Source organism: Erpetoichthys calabaricus, chromosome 14, assembly GCF_900747795.2.
Source record: "Erpetoichthys calabaricus chromosome 14, fErpCal1.3, whole genome shotgun sequence".
Lineage (NCBI taxonomy): Eukaryota > Metazoa > Chordata > Cladistia > Polypteriformes > Polypteridae > Erpetoichthys > Erpetoichthys calabaricus.
The window spans coordinates 27,060,404-27,072,629 of NC_041407.2; the positions used below are offsets into that span (position 1 = coordinate 27,060,404).

At 41.9% G+C, this 12,226-nt stretch overlaps 1 protein-coding gene across 4 annotated transcripts in view; it reads right to left on the bottom strand.

Annotated features, from left to right (window-relative positions):
- The window catches only part of LOC114664781 (endonuclease V-like), a 100,128-nt gene extending 88,928 nt beyond the window's left edge, over positions 1-11,200 (bottom strand). For 2 of the 4 annotated variants that reach the window (XM_028819045.2, XM_028819044.2), the window contains exon 1: positions 11,084-11,200. In XM_028819045.2, the coding sequence (XP_028674878.1) occupies positions 11,084-11,151 (68 nt within the window). In that variant the 5' untranslated portion in view covers positions 11,152-11,200. The remainder of the gene's footprint in view (positions 1-11,083) is intronic. The other 2 variants (XM_028819047.2, XM_028819046.2) reach the window with 1 other exon arrangement.
- Between the last annotated feature and the right edge of the window lie 1,026 nt (positions 11,201-12,226).

Genomic DNA, 12,226 nt, shown 5'->3' on the forward strand with positions numbered 1-12,226 from the left:
TTCCCACAGGTACTTGCGTCTCTGTCCGCTCTAACTGTGCTAAACCCGGGTAGCTCCACATTAGCATCTGGGATGGTGTTAGTTAGCCACGTTTCGCAGAAACACAACAAACTGCATTCTCTGTAGGTTCTGACATTTTTCACCAGCGCAGCCAGTTCGTCGATCTTATTTGAGATTGAGTTCACATTCCCCAGAATAACAGAAGGCACCGAAGGCTTAAAACGCCACTTTCTCGCAAGCTGCTTCATTTTTAGCTTAGTGCCGGCTCTGCTGCCACGATACCGCCTTCTTACCTCGTCGGGTAAATAGGGAACCACACCGGCACTGGCATTTGTTCTCAGCGCTCGAAGTTGAGTACTTGAGTACTTTGTGCGCTTTTCAAAAAACTGAGTTTTTTGGAAAAAATATTAGCCCTCAAAGAGTTGCTGCTGAACATCGACTGTTTATGCTGCTCCCTGATAAAAGAAAATGTTTCTGCTGGTATCTGTTCAGCTAAAAAAGAAAACAGATTTAGAAATGTTAACTTGCTGTTGATCAGAAGGTGCGATTGTGGCTCTGGACTCTGAGGGTAACTTGTTTTTCTATAACAAACTAGAGAAAATGTTAATGCCCTGGCAGTGGCAAACAGCTTTGGTTTTATATTTGATTTGATTACATTAACGTTTAAGTTGAGATTTACAAGAAATATTTTAACTGCTACTATGTAAAGGGAATACTGTTGTTAAAAAGCACCTTATTTGTTTAATGTGTTTGCAAACAAAATACACACAATACATTACTTTTGAGTTCATTATTGAATTTTGCACATAACAATGTGATTGTTGTGATTGTCTGTGATTAATCGCGATTAAAAATTTTAATCGTTGCCCAGCACTGTTTGTTATATAACTTTGAACCACAGTGGATTTCATTTGACTTTACTGATACTGATCAACTGAAAAAAATGACTCTGTAATGTCAAAACAACAACAGATTTCTGCAAAATGGTCTAAATTAATTACAAAAATAACACACAACATAATTTACTTCATAAGCATTCACCCACTTTAAAATGACACACCTACACCATTACTGGAGTCATAGAATTAGTTCAGTGGAGGTCACCGGTCTGGTGTTCCACTTCATTGCAGAATGGATGTAACTGAATGTGAAAGGTCCAACTTGTGGTGAGTCAGTATGGTGGCCTAATCCAGGGGTCACCAGCTCCGGGCCTGGAGGACCACCATGGCTGAAGGTTTTCATTCGAACCCTTTACTTAATTAGTGACGTGTTTTTCCTGCTAATTCACTTCTTTTGAACTAATTTTCACTGACTTGTTCTTGAAGACTCAGACCCCTTATTTGTTTCTTTTTCCTTAATTAGCAGCCAAACAATAATGAGATACAAAATGAGCCAAAACAACTGGTGTCCATCATACAATATCTGAAAATAAAGAATGATGAATGTCTCAGGAATGTCGATCTGCTCAGGTCCCCAAAACATTTTAACAGTGCGCTTAGAAAGAGAAAATCAACAATTTCAGAAATGTCTGCTAATGTATCACGAAAGCAGCACCAAGCCACGGAATCAAAGAACGGGTTTAATGAATGACAAGAGTCGGCGCCTCATTAAGCAGCTGGTTGGAGTTTGAGGCCCTGACTTAGTTGGTCTTCTGTTGGCTCACTAACTTCACATTTCATTTCTGTTTGGGTGCCATTTAATGAAAGAAATGAAGCCATTCAGAGGAACGATGAAGAAATTCAGGGAAACAAATCTTAAAAAAGCAATTTAATTAAAATGAATTCAAAAGAAGTTAATTAGCAGCACAAACAGGGCACTCATTAAAAAAAAGTGTCACAATGAAACGGTGGTCCTCCAGGACTGGACTTGGTGACCCCTGGCCTAATCTACACACAAAAGACAGAAGAACATTCGAGCAACTCCATGAAAAGATCACTGAAAAGCACATGTCTGGGAATAGGGAAAAGAAAATACCCAAGTCCAGTTAAATCGATCGATAAGAAATTGAACAAGTATGGAACAACTGTAACAACAGGCTAACTGCGTGAACATACCAGAAGACAACAAGAGAAGGAGGCCAGCAAGATACACACAAGAACTCTGAAGGAGTCAACTTATCATCTTTGGGGGAGAAGCAAAAGATTTAGATTCGTCAAAAATTACACTCTCTGGTTTTCGATGCATCTTGAAGTTTTAGGGTCCCCCCAATACTGAAAACACTGATAGCTCAATGATGGGTGTGTGTCTGTCTGTGTGTCACAGTTTCTTGAGGACAATCTACAGTTAAAATGGCTGGATGAAAAATACCAAACTCGAAACTTTAAGCCTGTTATGAGATAACGATGTGCTGATTAGTTTTTGAGCCAAATCATACAAGAGAAAGAGGGAATCTAAAGGAACCCCCAAATACTGTTAATTCTGCAATTGATTATGAATTCTTCTTTTCAATTGCTGTCATAATGAACTACTTTATGATCAGTGAGATCAGCATCAGAGCAGTAAATAATTACTGAAGTGGGGCTCAAAGCCTACTGACACTCACGTCCAAATTTTTTGCTGTTAAGTTTTCCTCCGACTGTGTGAACCGTAATTGAACTCTGGTCTTTATTTTTTAACCTACAAACCTGGACCAGTACTCACAGATGTTCTAAATGGAGCAGTGTTGTAAGACTCTATTTCATGTTTTACTTTATAGTCCTATGTAGCCAAAAGGGATCCTACTCTGTTGGGCCCTTAAACAAGGACCTTAACCTAAGAATTGCTCCAAGGCGCTGTATAATCTAACCATGCGTTCTGACACCCCAAAGGCCATGCGACAATTTCCCCTCTGGGATTAATAAAGTATATCAAATCAAAGATAAAATTTGATTTAGTTTTTTAAGTCTATTGTAAGTGCCAGGTCTCCACTGTCTAGGGCAGGGGTGGCAAACTCCAGGCCTCGAGTGCCACAGTGGCTGCATGTTTTCATTCTTACCATCTTCTTAATTAGTGACCAGTTTTTGCTGCTGATTACTTCCTTTAATTAACTCGACTCAGGCCCCATAGTTGTTTCTTTTTCTTTAATTAGCAGCCAAACAATAATGAGACACAAAACAAGCCACCACATGACCAGCTAACCAGTGTCCATCATACAATATCTGAAATTAAAGAGAGGTGATGGTCTTGGTAAGGTTGATCTCTCAGGTCACCAAAACATTTTGACGGTGCTCTTAGAAAGAACGGAAAAACAACAGTTTTCAAAATGTCTGCTGTGGCAGAATGAGAGCAGCAACAAGCCATGGAATTAAATAACGGGTTTAATTAACAGCAAGAATCGGCTTCTCATTAAGAAAGTGATTGGAGTGAAATTGGTTGGAGTTTGGAGCCCAAGTTTAGCTGGTCATCTGTTAGCTCGTTTCACATCTCCTTTCTGTCTGGCTGTCATTTAATGAAGAAAGGAATCAATTCAGAGGGCTGAACTCTTCTAACAGGGCCATTAAAGGGATGGGGAAAAAGTTAATTAGCAGTGAAAACTGGTCACTGGTTAGGAAAAGGGTGAGAATGAAAACCAGCAGCCACTGCGGCCCTCCAGACCCGGAGTTCGCCACCCCTGATGTAGGGCAGGGGTTCTCAATGTCGGTCCTGGGGGCCCACTGTGGCTGCAGGTTTCTGTTCCAACCAGTTTCTATTTTTATTCGGACTCCTGGGCTAATTAAGTGAAATGTTATTTGCCATATTTTGTGTTTTGGGAAAAATGTAGAAATTAGAAAACTAAGTTTGGTAAATATATATATATATATATATATATATATATATAAAAATGTACCAAGCAGTTATATGGGAATAATGTTTTTTTTTCTTTTTAACAATATTTTCATCTTGATTTTCATTCTATTTTTTGCCAGGTGTTCTAATTGTTTAATTAATTGATTAATTATTTTCTAATTAGTGGGTCTAATGCTAAAGTAGTTGCAGCCTTTGATCATTCAGTGTTGTTTGCCTGGCTGTCTGCTCTGCTGGTTGTCATTATTAAAATTCAATGAAGGAAGCAAACTGCACAGAGAAAGGGCAAAATATAATACAATCAACAAAAAAAGATGGTTAAGCATTTAAATCTCTGGCAAAAATGGAAATATTCCTAAATGTCTTATAAATGTAAAAATCATGCTGTGGTGCTTTCTTAATGTAGAATAAGAGAAGAGGAAAAAAATACCAGCTAATTAGTTGTGATCAGTGTTATCAGGTGTAGTCACTGATTATGAATTTGGTTGGAAGAAAAACCTGAAGCCACAGTGGGCCCCCAGGACCGCCTTTGAGAACCCCTGGTCATGGGGACACCCGTCTGGCCTGCCAAGCCAAAGGCAGTACGTACCTACAGTATGTGGAGTAGTGCGGAGAGATGGTGTAGGGCAAAGTGGGTATTGCCCATTTTTCTAAACTTTTTAGTGGCACACAAGGCTTGGTAAGGCAGCAGATTTAACAGGGGTGCAGAAATGTAGCTGCAACTGACCTGCATTCCTGAGGCTAATTGCTGATCTGCAGCTCCACCAAAACTCTGGTCAGCCGTGTACTTCATCTGATAACAAAGGTATAAATCAGAGTTGAGATGACACTTTGTAGACATTCATTCAGACAAAACAGCATCCAAATGGACATTCGTCTTAGGCTTACAACTGCTACTTGAACTCTGGCTGGCATTGATGGACAAAAGGACAAAATAACACAACTGTAAGCAGGCACTGGATCTGCAACTGGAAAAGACCTTCATCCAGTCACCAGAGGTTACACCTTTCTTCAAAAGTAGCTGCTTCTTTGGAAAGCTAAAGGCTAACCAGCCGTTCTGTCTGAGGACCTGAAAGCTGATAAGCTGCGCTCTCCTTGGGGGAACTGAAAGCTGAAGAGCCCACTCTCTTTGGGGTAAGAAGCCACCCATTTCCCGTGGGAAAAAAAAAAAAAAAAAAAAAGCTCACAAACTTTCTTTGGCCTGGAAGGTTCTATGAAGAGAGACTTAGAGCTGGAGGCCTGATCTGATGCTAAGATCCAATCTCCCAGGGCAAGCGCTATGCCAGTGACTGGGCCCAAACTGGAAAGCAGCACTAGTTCAGCAGAGAACTTCTCTGGTGCCAGAAAGAGTAACACTGCTCCCTATGAGGTTACAGAGGGCACGACAAAAAGCCTAACCGCGAGCTGCAGAAGGCAACAGCACAGCACACCACAGAAAAAGGACAACGTAGCAAAAACCAAGAGGGCACTCCAATGCAATGGTATGTAAAACTGTTTATCTGTGGTAACAAAAATTAGAACTTTAAACAGCAGGCCTCCTTTGTGTCGGACATTCTGCCTTTTATGTCAATATATAAAGTAGTAGCCGTCCCCCACGGCTCTGCCCACGTAGACAGTTATGGAGGGCCTTGCCTGGCAACCCAATCCTGACGTCACGCTCCCCCCTCCCTCCTCGGCCTGCAGCCTGTGTCTTGGATTAGCGCGAATAAATTGCTCCTGCAAGCAAACTATGATTCTTAGCGTGATGAGAGAAATCACAAAATCAACAGGAATGCTCCAGCAAATTATAGAAAAAAAAAAAAGATCTAAATCCGTTAAGTAGTTCTCCTGTGAAAAGCGGACAGACATACAGACAGGTGTTGGATTTTATACACAGACAACCCCCAAAATTCGCAGGGGTTACATTCCTAGAGCACCCATGAATTGTGAAAAAACGCAAATTTTGGATCTGGTTAAAAAAAATGCCTATTTTTATAGTTTAAACCCTAAATATGCCCCCAAAACACTTTAATTTCATTTCAAACTCAGCTTAATACATTACCCTAAAAAAAAAGGTAACCTGTATACTGCACAGTACTGTACTGTCTCCCACAGTGCTAGAATATAAAATGCCGATGTTACCACAATATGTATTGTAATTCATGCAAGCACGTTTTCTTTGGTATAAGTAGGGTAAATATGTAATAATTTAATAAAAATACAGTAAAATGTACAGGTACTCAGCAATAATGAATGATATTGATTGAAGATGATGATGAATTAGCTGTGCAGTACGATGAAGGTATGCAATGAAGACAATGACTGCACAGCAATGCAGAGGATTCACAGCTCCTCAGGTGGCTACTGCGGCATAACTTTTTAGTTCCCGGAGCAAATCGAGTACAGTAATCCCTCCTCCATCGCGGGAGTTGCGTTCCAGAACCCCCTGCGAAAGGTGAAAATCCGCGAAGTAGAAACCATATGTTCATATGGTTCTTTTTATATATTTTAAGCCCTTATAAACTCTCCCACACTATTATAAACATTTCCCGCACAATTATACAGCATAAACCCTTTGTATTCTCTTAGATATTAGGTAAGATTTGTTGAAATTATGTATGTAAACACAGTTTATATACAGTAAAACCTAAATATTATTTTAAACATATCGAGCGTCTCCGATATCACATATGTTACAGCCATTACGGCAGACAGGCCACCAGCAATAAATACGTACAATGCAAGAAAAATTGTATAAAATGTGTGTACAGTTACACTAAACTATGTACATGTAATAAGTACTGTATGTAGATAATTAATTATGGTTACTCACCAACAATAACACGACGACTTGTCCGATAACGATGAGTTTAATTTTACTGAACAACAAAGGAGAGCGTTACAGCTCTTCTAAATGTGCCTCTTCAGGTGACTGTTTAGGACCGCCGTTGTTCTTCTTCCATCACTCTTCAATCCAAATCCCTAAAGCAGATTCCATCCAGACTACTGCCTTATCACGTCCACTTGCAACTCGTTTTACGCCCTGGTTAAAGGACACTGCGGCCGTAGATCTTATATGCTTTTCCACCTTTTTAAATAAAAAGAATCGTGGACTCATTGATGCCGTAATGGTGTCCTGCAGCGGTGTAGCTGTTCCCTTCCTTCAACATATCCAAAACTTTTACCTTTTCTGTAATCATTTGCATCTTCTGTTGGCGCTTGGACACGGCCCCTGCAGCAGTAGCAGTAACGTGCGTTAATGATGAATGCGTGAGATGAGACTTCCTGGTTAATGCAGCACTCCATTGCTGAGCCAATCAGCACACAGGAACTTAACTGTGTGCTCTGATTAGGTAGCTTCTCAGCCATCCGCCAATAGCGTCCCTTGTATGAAATCAACTGGGCAGACCAACTGAGGAAGCATGTACCAGAAGTAAAATGACCCATTGTCCGCAGAATCCCACGAAGCAGCGAAAAATCCGCGTTATATATTTAGATATGCTTACATATAAAATCTGCGATAGAGTGAAGCCGCGAAAGTCGAAGCGCGATATAGCGAGGGATTACTGTAGTTCAACCTTTTCCTGGAGTGTCATAAACTTTTTCTAGCACTTAGGTTTTGCCAGAAGCCTTAGAAGGTGCAGGGCGTTTGGGTGGCATCTTAGGGCTTTAAGAAGAACAAAACGAAAAACACGAGAACACTCAGCAAAACACTCGAGATAGCTACACGCGGTAAACTGTTACGATACGGGAACGCTGGGCTGCATCTGCCAGAGATGTGTCACAGGGCAGCAGCCAATCAGCAGCAAGGAGAAATGAATAATGCTCTCGGATTGGCTACTTTCACCATCCCATGACGCATGTTCCTCTACAGTTGCTTTGTGTTCTCTCTACAGTGCAGTATTACCACGAAAAAAGCCACAAAAAATTGAGAAGGATATTTGATATAATAATAATAATTACAGTATTAGTTAGGTTCTAAGGAAAAATCTGCAAATGCCTGAGGCCACAAACTCTGAACCGCAAATTTGTGGGGGTCTACTGTATTTAGAGAGATGCAGATGTCATATTTCTATAATCTTTGTGTTTATCAATAAATTGTACTATTCTCTCACTTATAACAAGTGTGCTTCAGTTACCTTGATATAGGTCTAACGGGCAGAGACCACCTACAATAGAGAGAGGCAAGGAAAATAAAGTGGGAGTCTAATCAAATTAAGACCCAAGTCAGTAGACGGATTGGGAGAGCATGTGGGGTCACGAGGTCGCTGGAAAGGTGTGTGTGGTGCTCCCGATATCTCTGCAAAAGGACGAAGGTCCAAGTCTTTAGAGTCCTGGTGCTTCCTGTCTTGCTATATGGCTGTGAGACATGGACGCTATCCAGTGACCTGAGATGAAGACTGGACTCCTTTGGTACTGTCTCTCCGGAAAATCCTTGGGTATCGCTGGTTTGACTTTGTGTTGCTCATGGAGTCCTCAATGAGGCATATCACCCGCATTGTGAGGGAGCGTCAGTTACGGCACTACGACCATATAACACGAATCACAGGACCCTCATTGTTGAGGACCAGGTCAAGTGGACACCCACCTAACACCTGGCTGTGGCAGATAGAGGGTCATTTCCAGAGGGTGGGACTGGACCACGTGTCCGCCTTTGCCAACTGGAATCCTGAGCTGTTTCATTGTGAGATGGCTGCAGCAATTCTATGTACCAGTTCATGCTCCCCATTATTTAGTAAACTACTGGCATCGCCAAAGGCACAACTGATAATTAATTAAGTGATTGATTAACATCAATGAATTAGTTGTATATCTCACATCGATAAACTCGTTATTTGGAGTTCCTGGGTGGGCTAAACACAAGTTAAAACTACTAAAATTCCTGCATGAATTTGTTGTCCCTGGGTGGGCTCAAACCAAGCCCCTCTAACTGGATCCCTTCCTACAATGGATTGCTCAGGTGTCACTCATAATCAGTGCTTAAGTGGATAGAGAATGTGTGTGTGTGTGTGTTTTTCTGAGTGCATTAAGCTTAAGGCGCATGAGAGCAGACCAACCTATAATGAATCAAGTCAGCCCCACTCACCCACCGATAATACAGACTGATTGTGACTGATTGGATAAAGGCTTATGTGACTTGAGACAAGTAGCAGCCAAGCTACAGTCAGACCACCAAGCAGCTTAGTTTAACTGTGGTTCAAAAAAAAAACAAGAAAAGAAAAGGGCCGTCACTGATTCAGTCAGAGTGTCAACCCGTCCAACTGCTGCACAACCTTCCTGAGCGTCTTTGGGACTTGAACTGGGGGCTTTTGGATTACAGAACACCCAGTTTAGCCGGTGGAGCTAAAGGAGTTACCCCATTGGTGACAGAGTGCATTCAAGCCCAGAACTGGGAAAGGACCTTTTATGCAGCAACAGCAGCAGCAGCAGCAGGAGGCTCACTCTTGGCCTTTCTACACAGTACAACAGACACACACTTCCACTAGTGAAAGTCAAGATGTTACTGCCTTATACATTTACAGGGTCACAACTGTCACATTTAGTAAGCTAAGCCACATAAACTTGAGGATTCAGCATGACGAGGATGTGACAGAAGCTGCATGAGCCCATGCACTTAAATGCCACAGGGTATCTGATCATTGCTGCCAATCAGAAGTAAACCTTAATGTCAGCAGTATACCTGTCTGCCATAAAAATGTCAGCAATATACCTACCTGTCAATCAGAGGCAACCCTTAATGTCAGCTGTGCAGTGCAACTATCTCTGAGGGGGCTTTTTCAGCAAAAAGGCTTTGAAATTCTGGGAATGATTCAAACGAAAGACAATAAGCAGCAGCCTTCCCAGTCACCAGATCTCCATCCCATTCTAACATCTGCGGCGTGAGATGAAATTGGCTATTCGGAAAAGTTCAATTTTAAGTTTACTATGGGGCACACTTATGACAACTTACTGAGTCCATTTGTTTAAGTCTGGCAGTTTATAAGTCAAACTAGGAGACCAACGCATCCATCATTCAGGTGGATCTCATACACGCTGTGTTGTGCACCCCCTTTTTTTATTTGGATACGTGGGTTCAGAAAACGTATGGGCAGCAAGGCCCTGCGGTCTCACAAGGTAACCTCATCTTCTCACCCATTCCTTGACATGTGCGTCAAATTCCATGGAAATTCTAAGTTGCCTGTTTAAGGGAGTGTGTGTTGGTTACTTCCTTGGACGCAGTAACAAAAAAACAACTGCTTGTCCAGCCTTCCATTTTCTCAAGATAAAGTGCATCTTAGGGCAACACTCTTCAACCTTAGGAATTCAGGGGGATAGATAAGGATTTTAAAGCATTACTGACCTTGTATGTTTATGGGCCTCAACATGCCTTTATAAAAAGCGAGACTGTGCTGCAAACAGTTTTCAGTTGTTATGGAGAGCTACTGATTGCACTTACCAAATTATATGATGCGAGCTTGTCATGGAAAAACTTTAAGTACTAATTTTACTGCCCGACACACACACACACACAAAAGTCCTTCACTGCCAAATGCTTAATATTAAAAGACACGTTATAAATTATTAAAAGCACAATTTTGACAACGACAACATCCACAAAATAAAACTGACAACTATGAACTTTTTGGATACGTTTCTTAACGCTGAAGAACATTGAAATCAACTAAGCGCACGTACGGGAAACCAAGCATTGATTTCAGCAAAAATACTTTCTAAAAGGAGAAGCGAGACTGTGGTTAAGACTAAAATCTGCAGACACGTCTGCCCTGTAAGACCTTTCTGTTGAGCCTGCGGTAAACTGTACTCACTCTTACTCTAATTTCGTCACTTTCCGTTCCTCAATTTTACACGCCAAACACGACTCTCACAGAGGCAACTATACCATTGGCAGAAAAGGCCATTAGGTCCGGATAGTCCCTTGACAGGGATTGGCTTATCTACGTGTCTGTCTACTCAACTCTTTTAGTAATTGGACAGAAAAATGACGATAGTGTAAGACCACGCAAGAACTAGCCAATCAATTATACAGCAGAAGGCTCTTTTTAACTGTCAGACGTAAGCAGCAGCCAATCGAAGTGTTCGGAAGTGGGCGTGCCCAAGGACAAAAAGAATCCTGTCGCTATCCGATTTGGACACACCGGCGGACACAAATGTCAAGCTAACCTAAGCGAACGCTGTCTCAGTATCACCGATCCGTTCCGTCATTGTATATGTGAACATGCTAGAGTATCATACATCCAGCTGTACTTCGTTACTCGCGCGTCGAACTAACAACCTGTGTTCCGATAGTTTTATTATCACAACTTCTTTTCACTTCCCTCCCTCCGCGATCCCAAAGTCTGACCTCTCCCAACGTTTCAGGGTCTCCTCTGGTAATTTCTCTTCGACCTTTTGCTGCCCGCTGTCGCACATGTCCTCAGAGTTGAGTTCGTCGAATTGTGATGCGTCACCATGGGCGTGGCAAGTATTTTGACCTTGTTATTTACGGGATTGCAAGTGGCTCGGTAGGAAGTTCTGCCTTCCTCCACTTTGAGAATCGGAACTTTTCACTTGATCTCCTCCAGTCCTGCTTGCAAAGACCTGCTGTGCCGGGAACGGGGATACACCACAGGATTGTCATCAAACGTCTGGGGTGTCCATTCACTTAAACTGCATGTAGTTCCTCATTTTAGACGAAAGTACCTGAAGTTGAATTTCCTTTGCCTAGTTACATATAGATTATTACATTTATAATATATACAGTTCCCAGCTGACTACAACAATGTCATTTTTATGTAAATGGTATTTTACAGATAGTATGCATTATATTAAAATTATAAAAAATATGTAATAAGTAAATAATAACAATATGGAAAAATTAACAGCAGGCCATCATGTAGCTCTAGCACCCGTCCTAGTTTAGGATGTGGCCGGACCGTGGCCAGAAGCTCCTCCTCAGTCTTTCTGAACTGGATGTGCAAGCAGCCATAGCATTTCCCTGGCTGCTGCAAAATGAAGTTTGGGATGGCTGGTACATCTGATCAATTTCTTTGCTCTCGTCTGACATCGCTTACTGTAGACGGCCTAAAGGTTAGAGGGTGCACAGGTCCCTGGTGCATTCAGATGACTGCCTCACTATCTGCAGAACCTTGCTGGCCTGCTCCGTGTTGTTTATAGAAGCACTTTAGTCAGGCGTCTGAGGAGGTACAGAAGTTGCTGAGCCTTCTTCGCCAAGGTGTAAATGTGCTTGGACCAGGTATGGACCTCTGGAGTGCTGTTAATACTGAGGGGGTGGTAGTGCCATTTTCTCTCAAAGTCCACAATCAGGGGAGTATTTTCCGTACGTCGCTTAAATCATCCGAGATCAGATGCCTCATCTTGGATGAGTTAATGTCGGTGAAACTCATCCGGGATAAGTCGGTTTTTCAAACGCAGCCGTGTATTAGATTAGTCAAGCTGGATCTAATCATCCGAGATGAATGCGCACGCCCGCGCTGAGTGAAAAGCC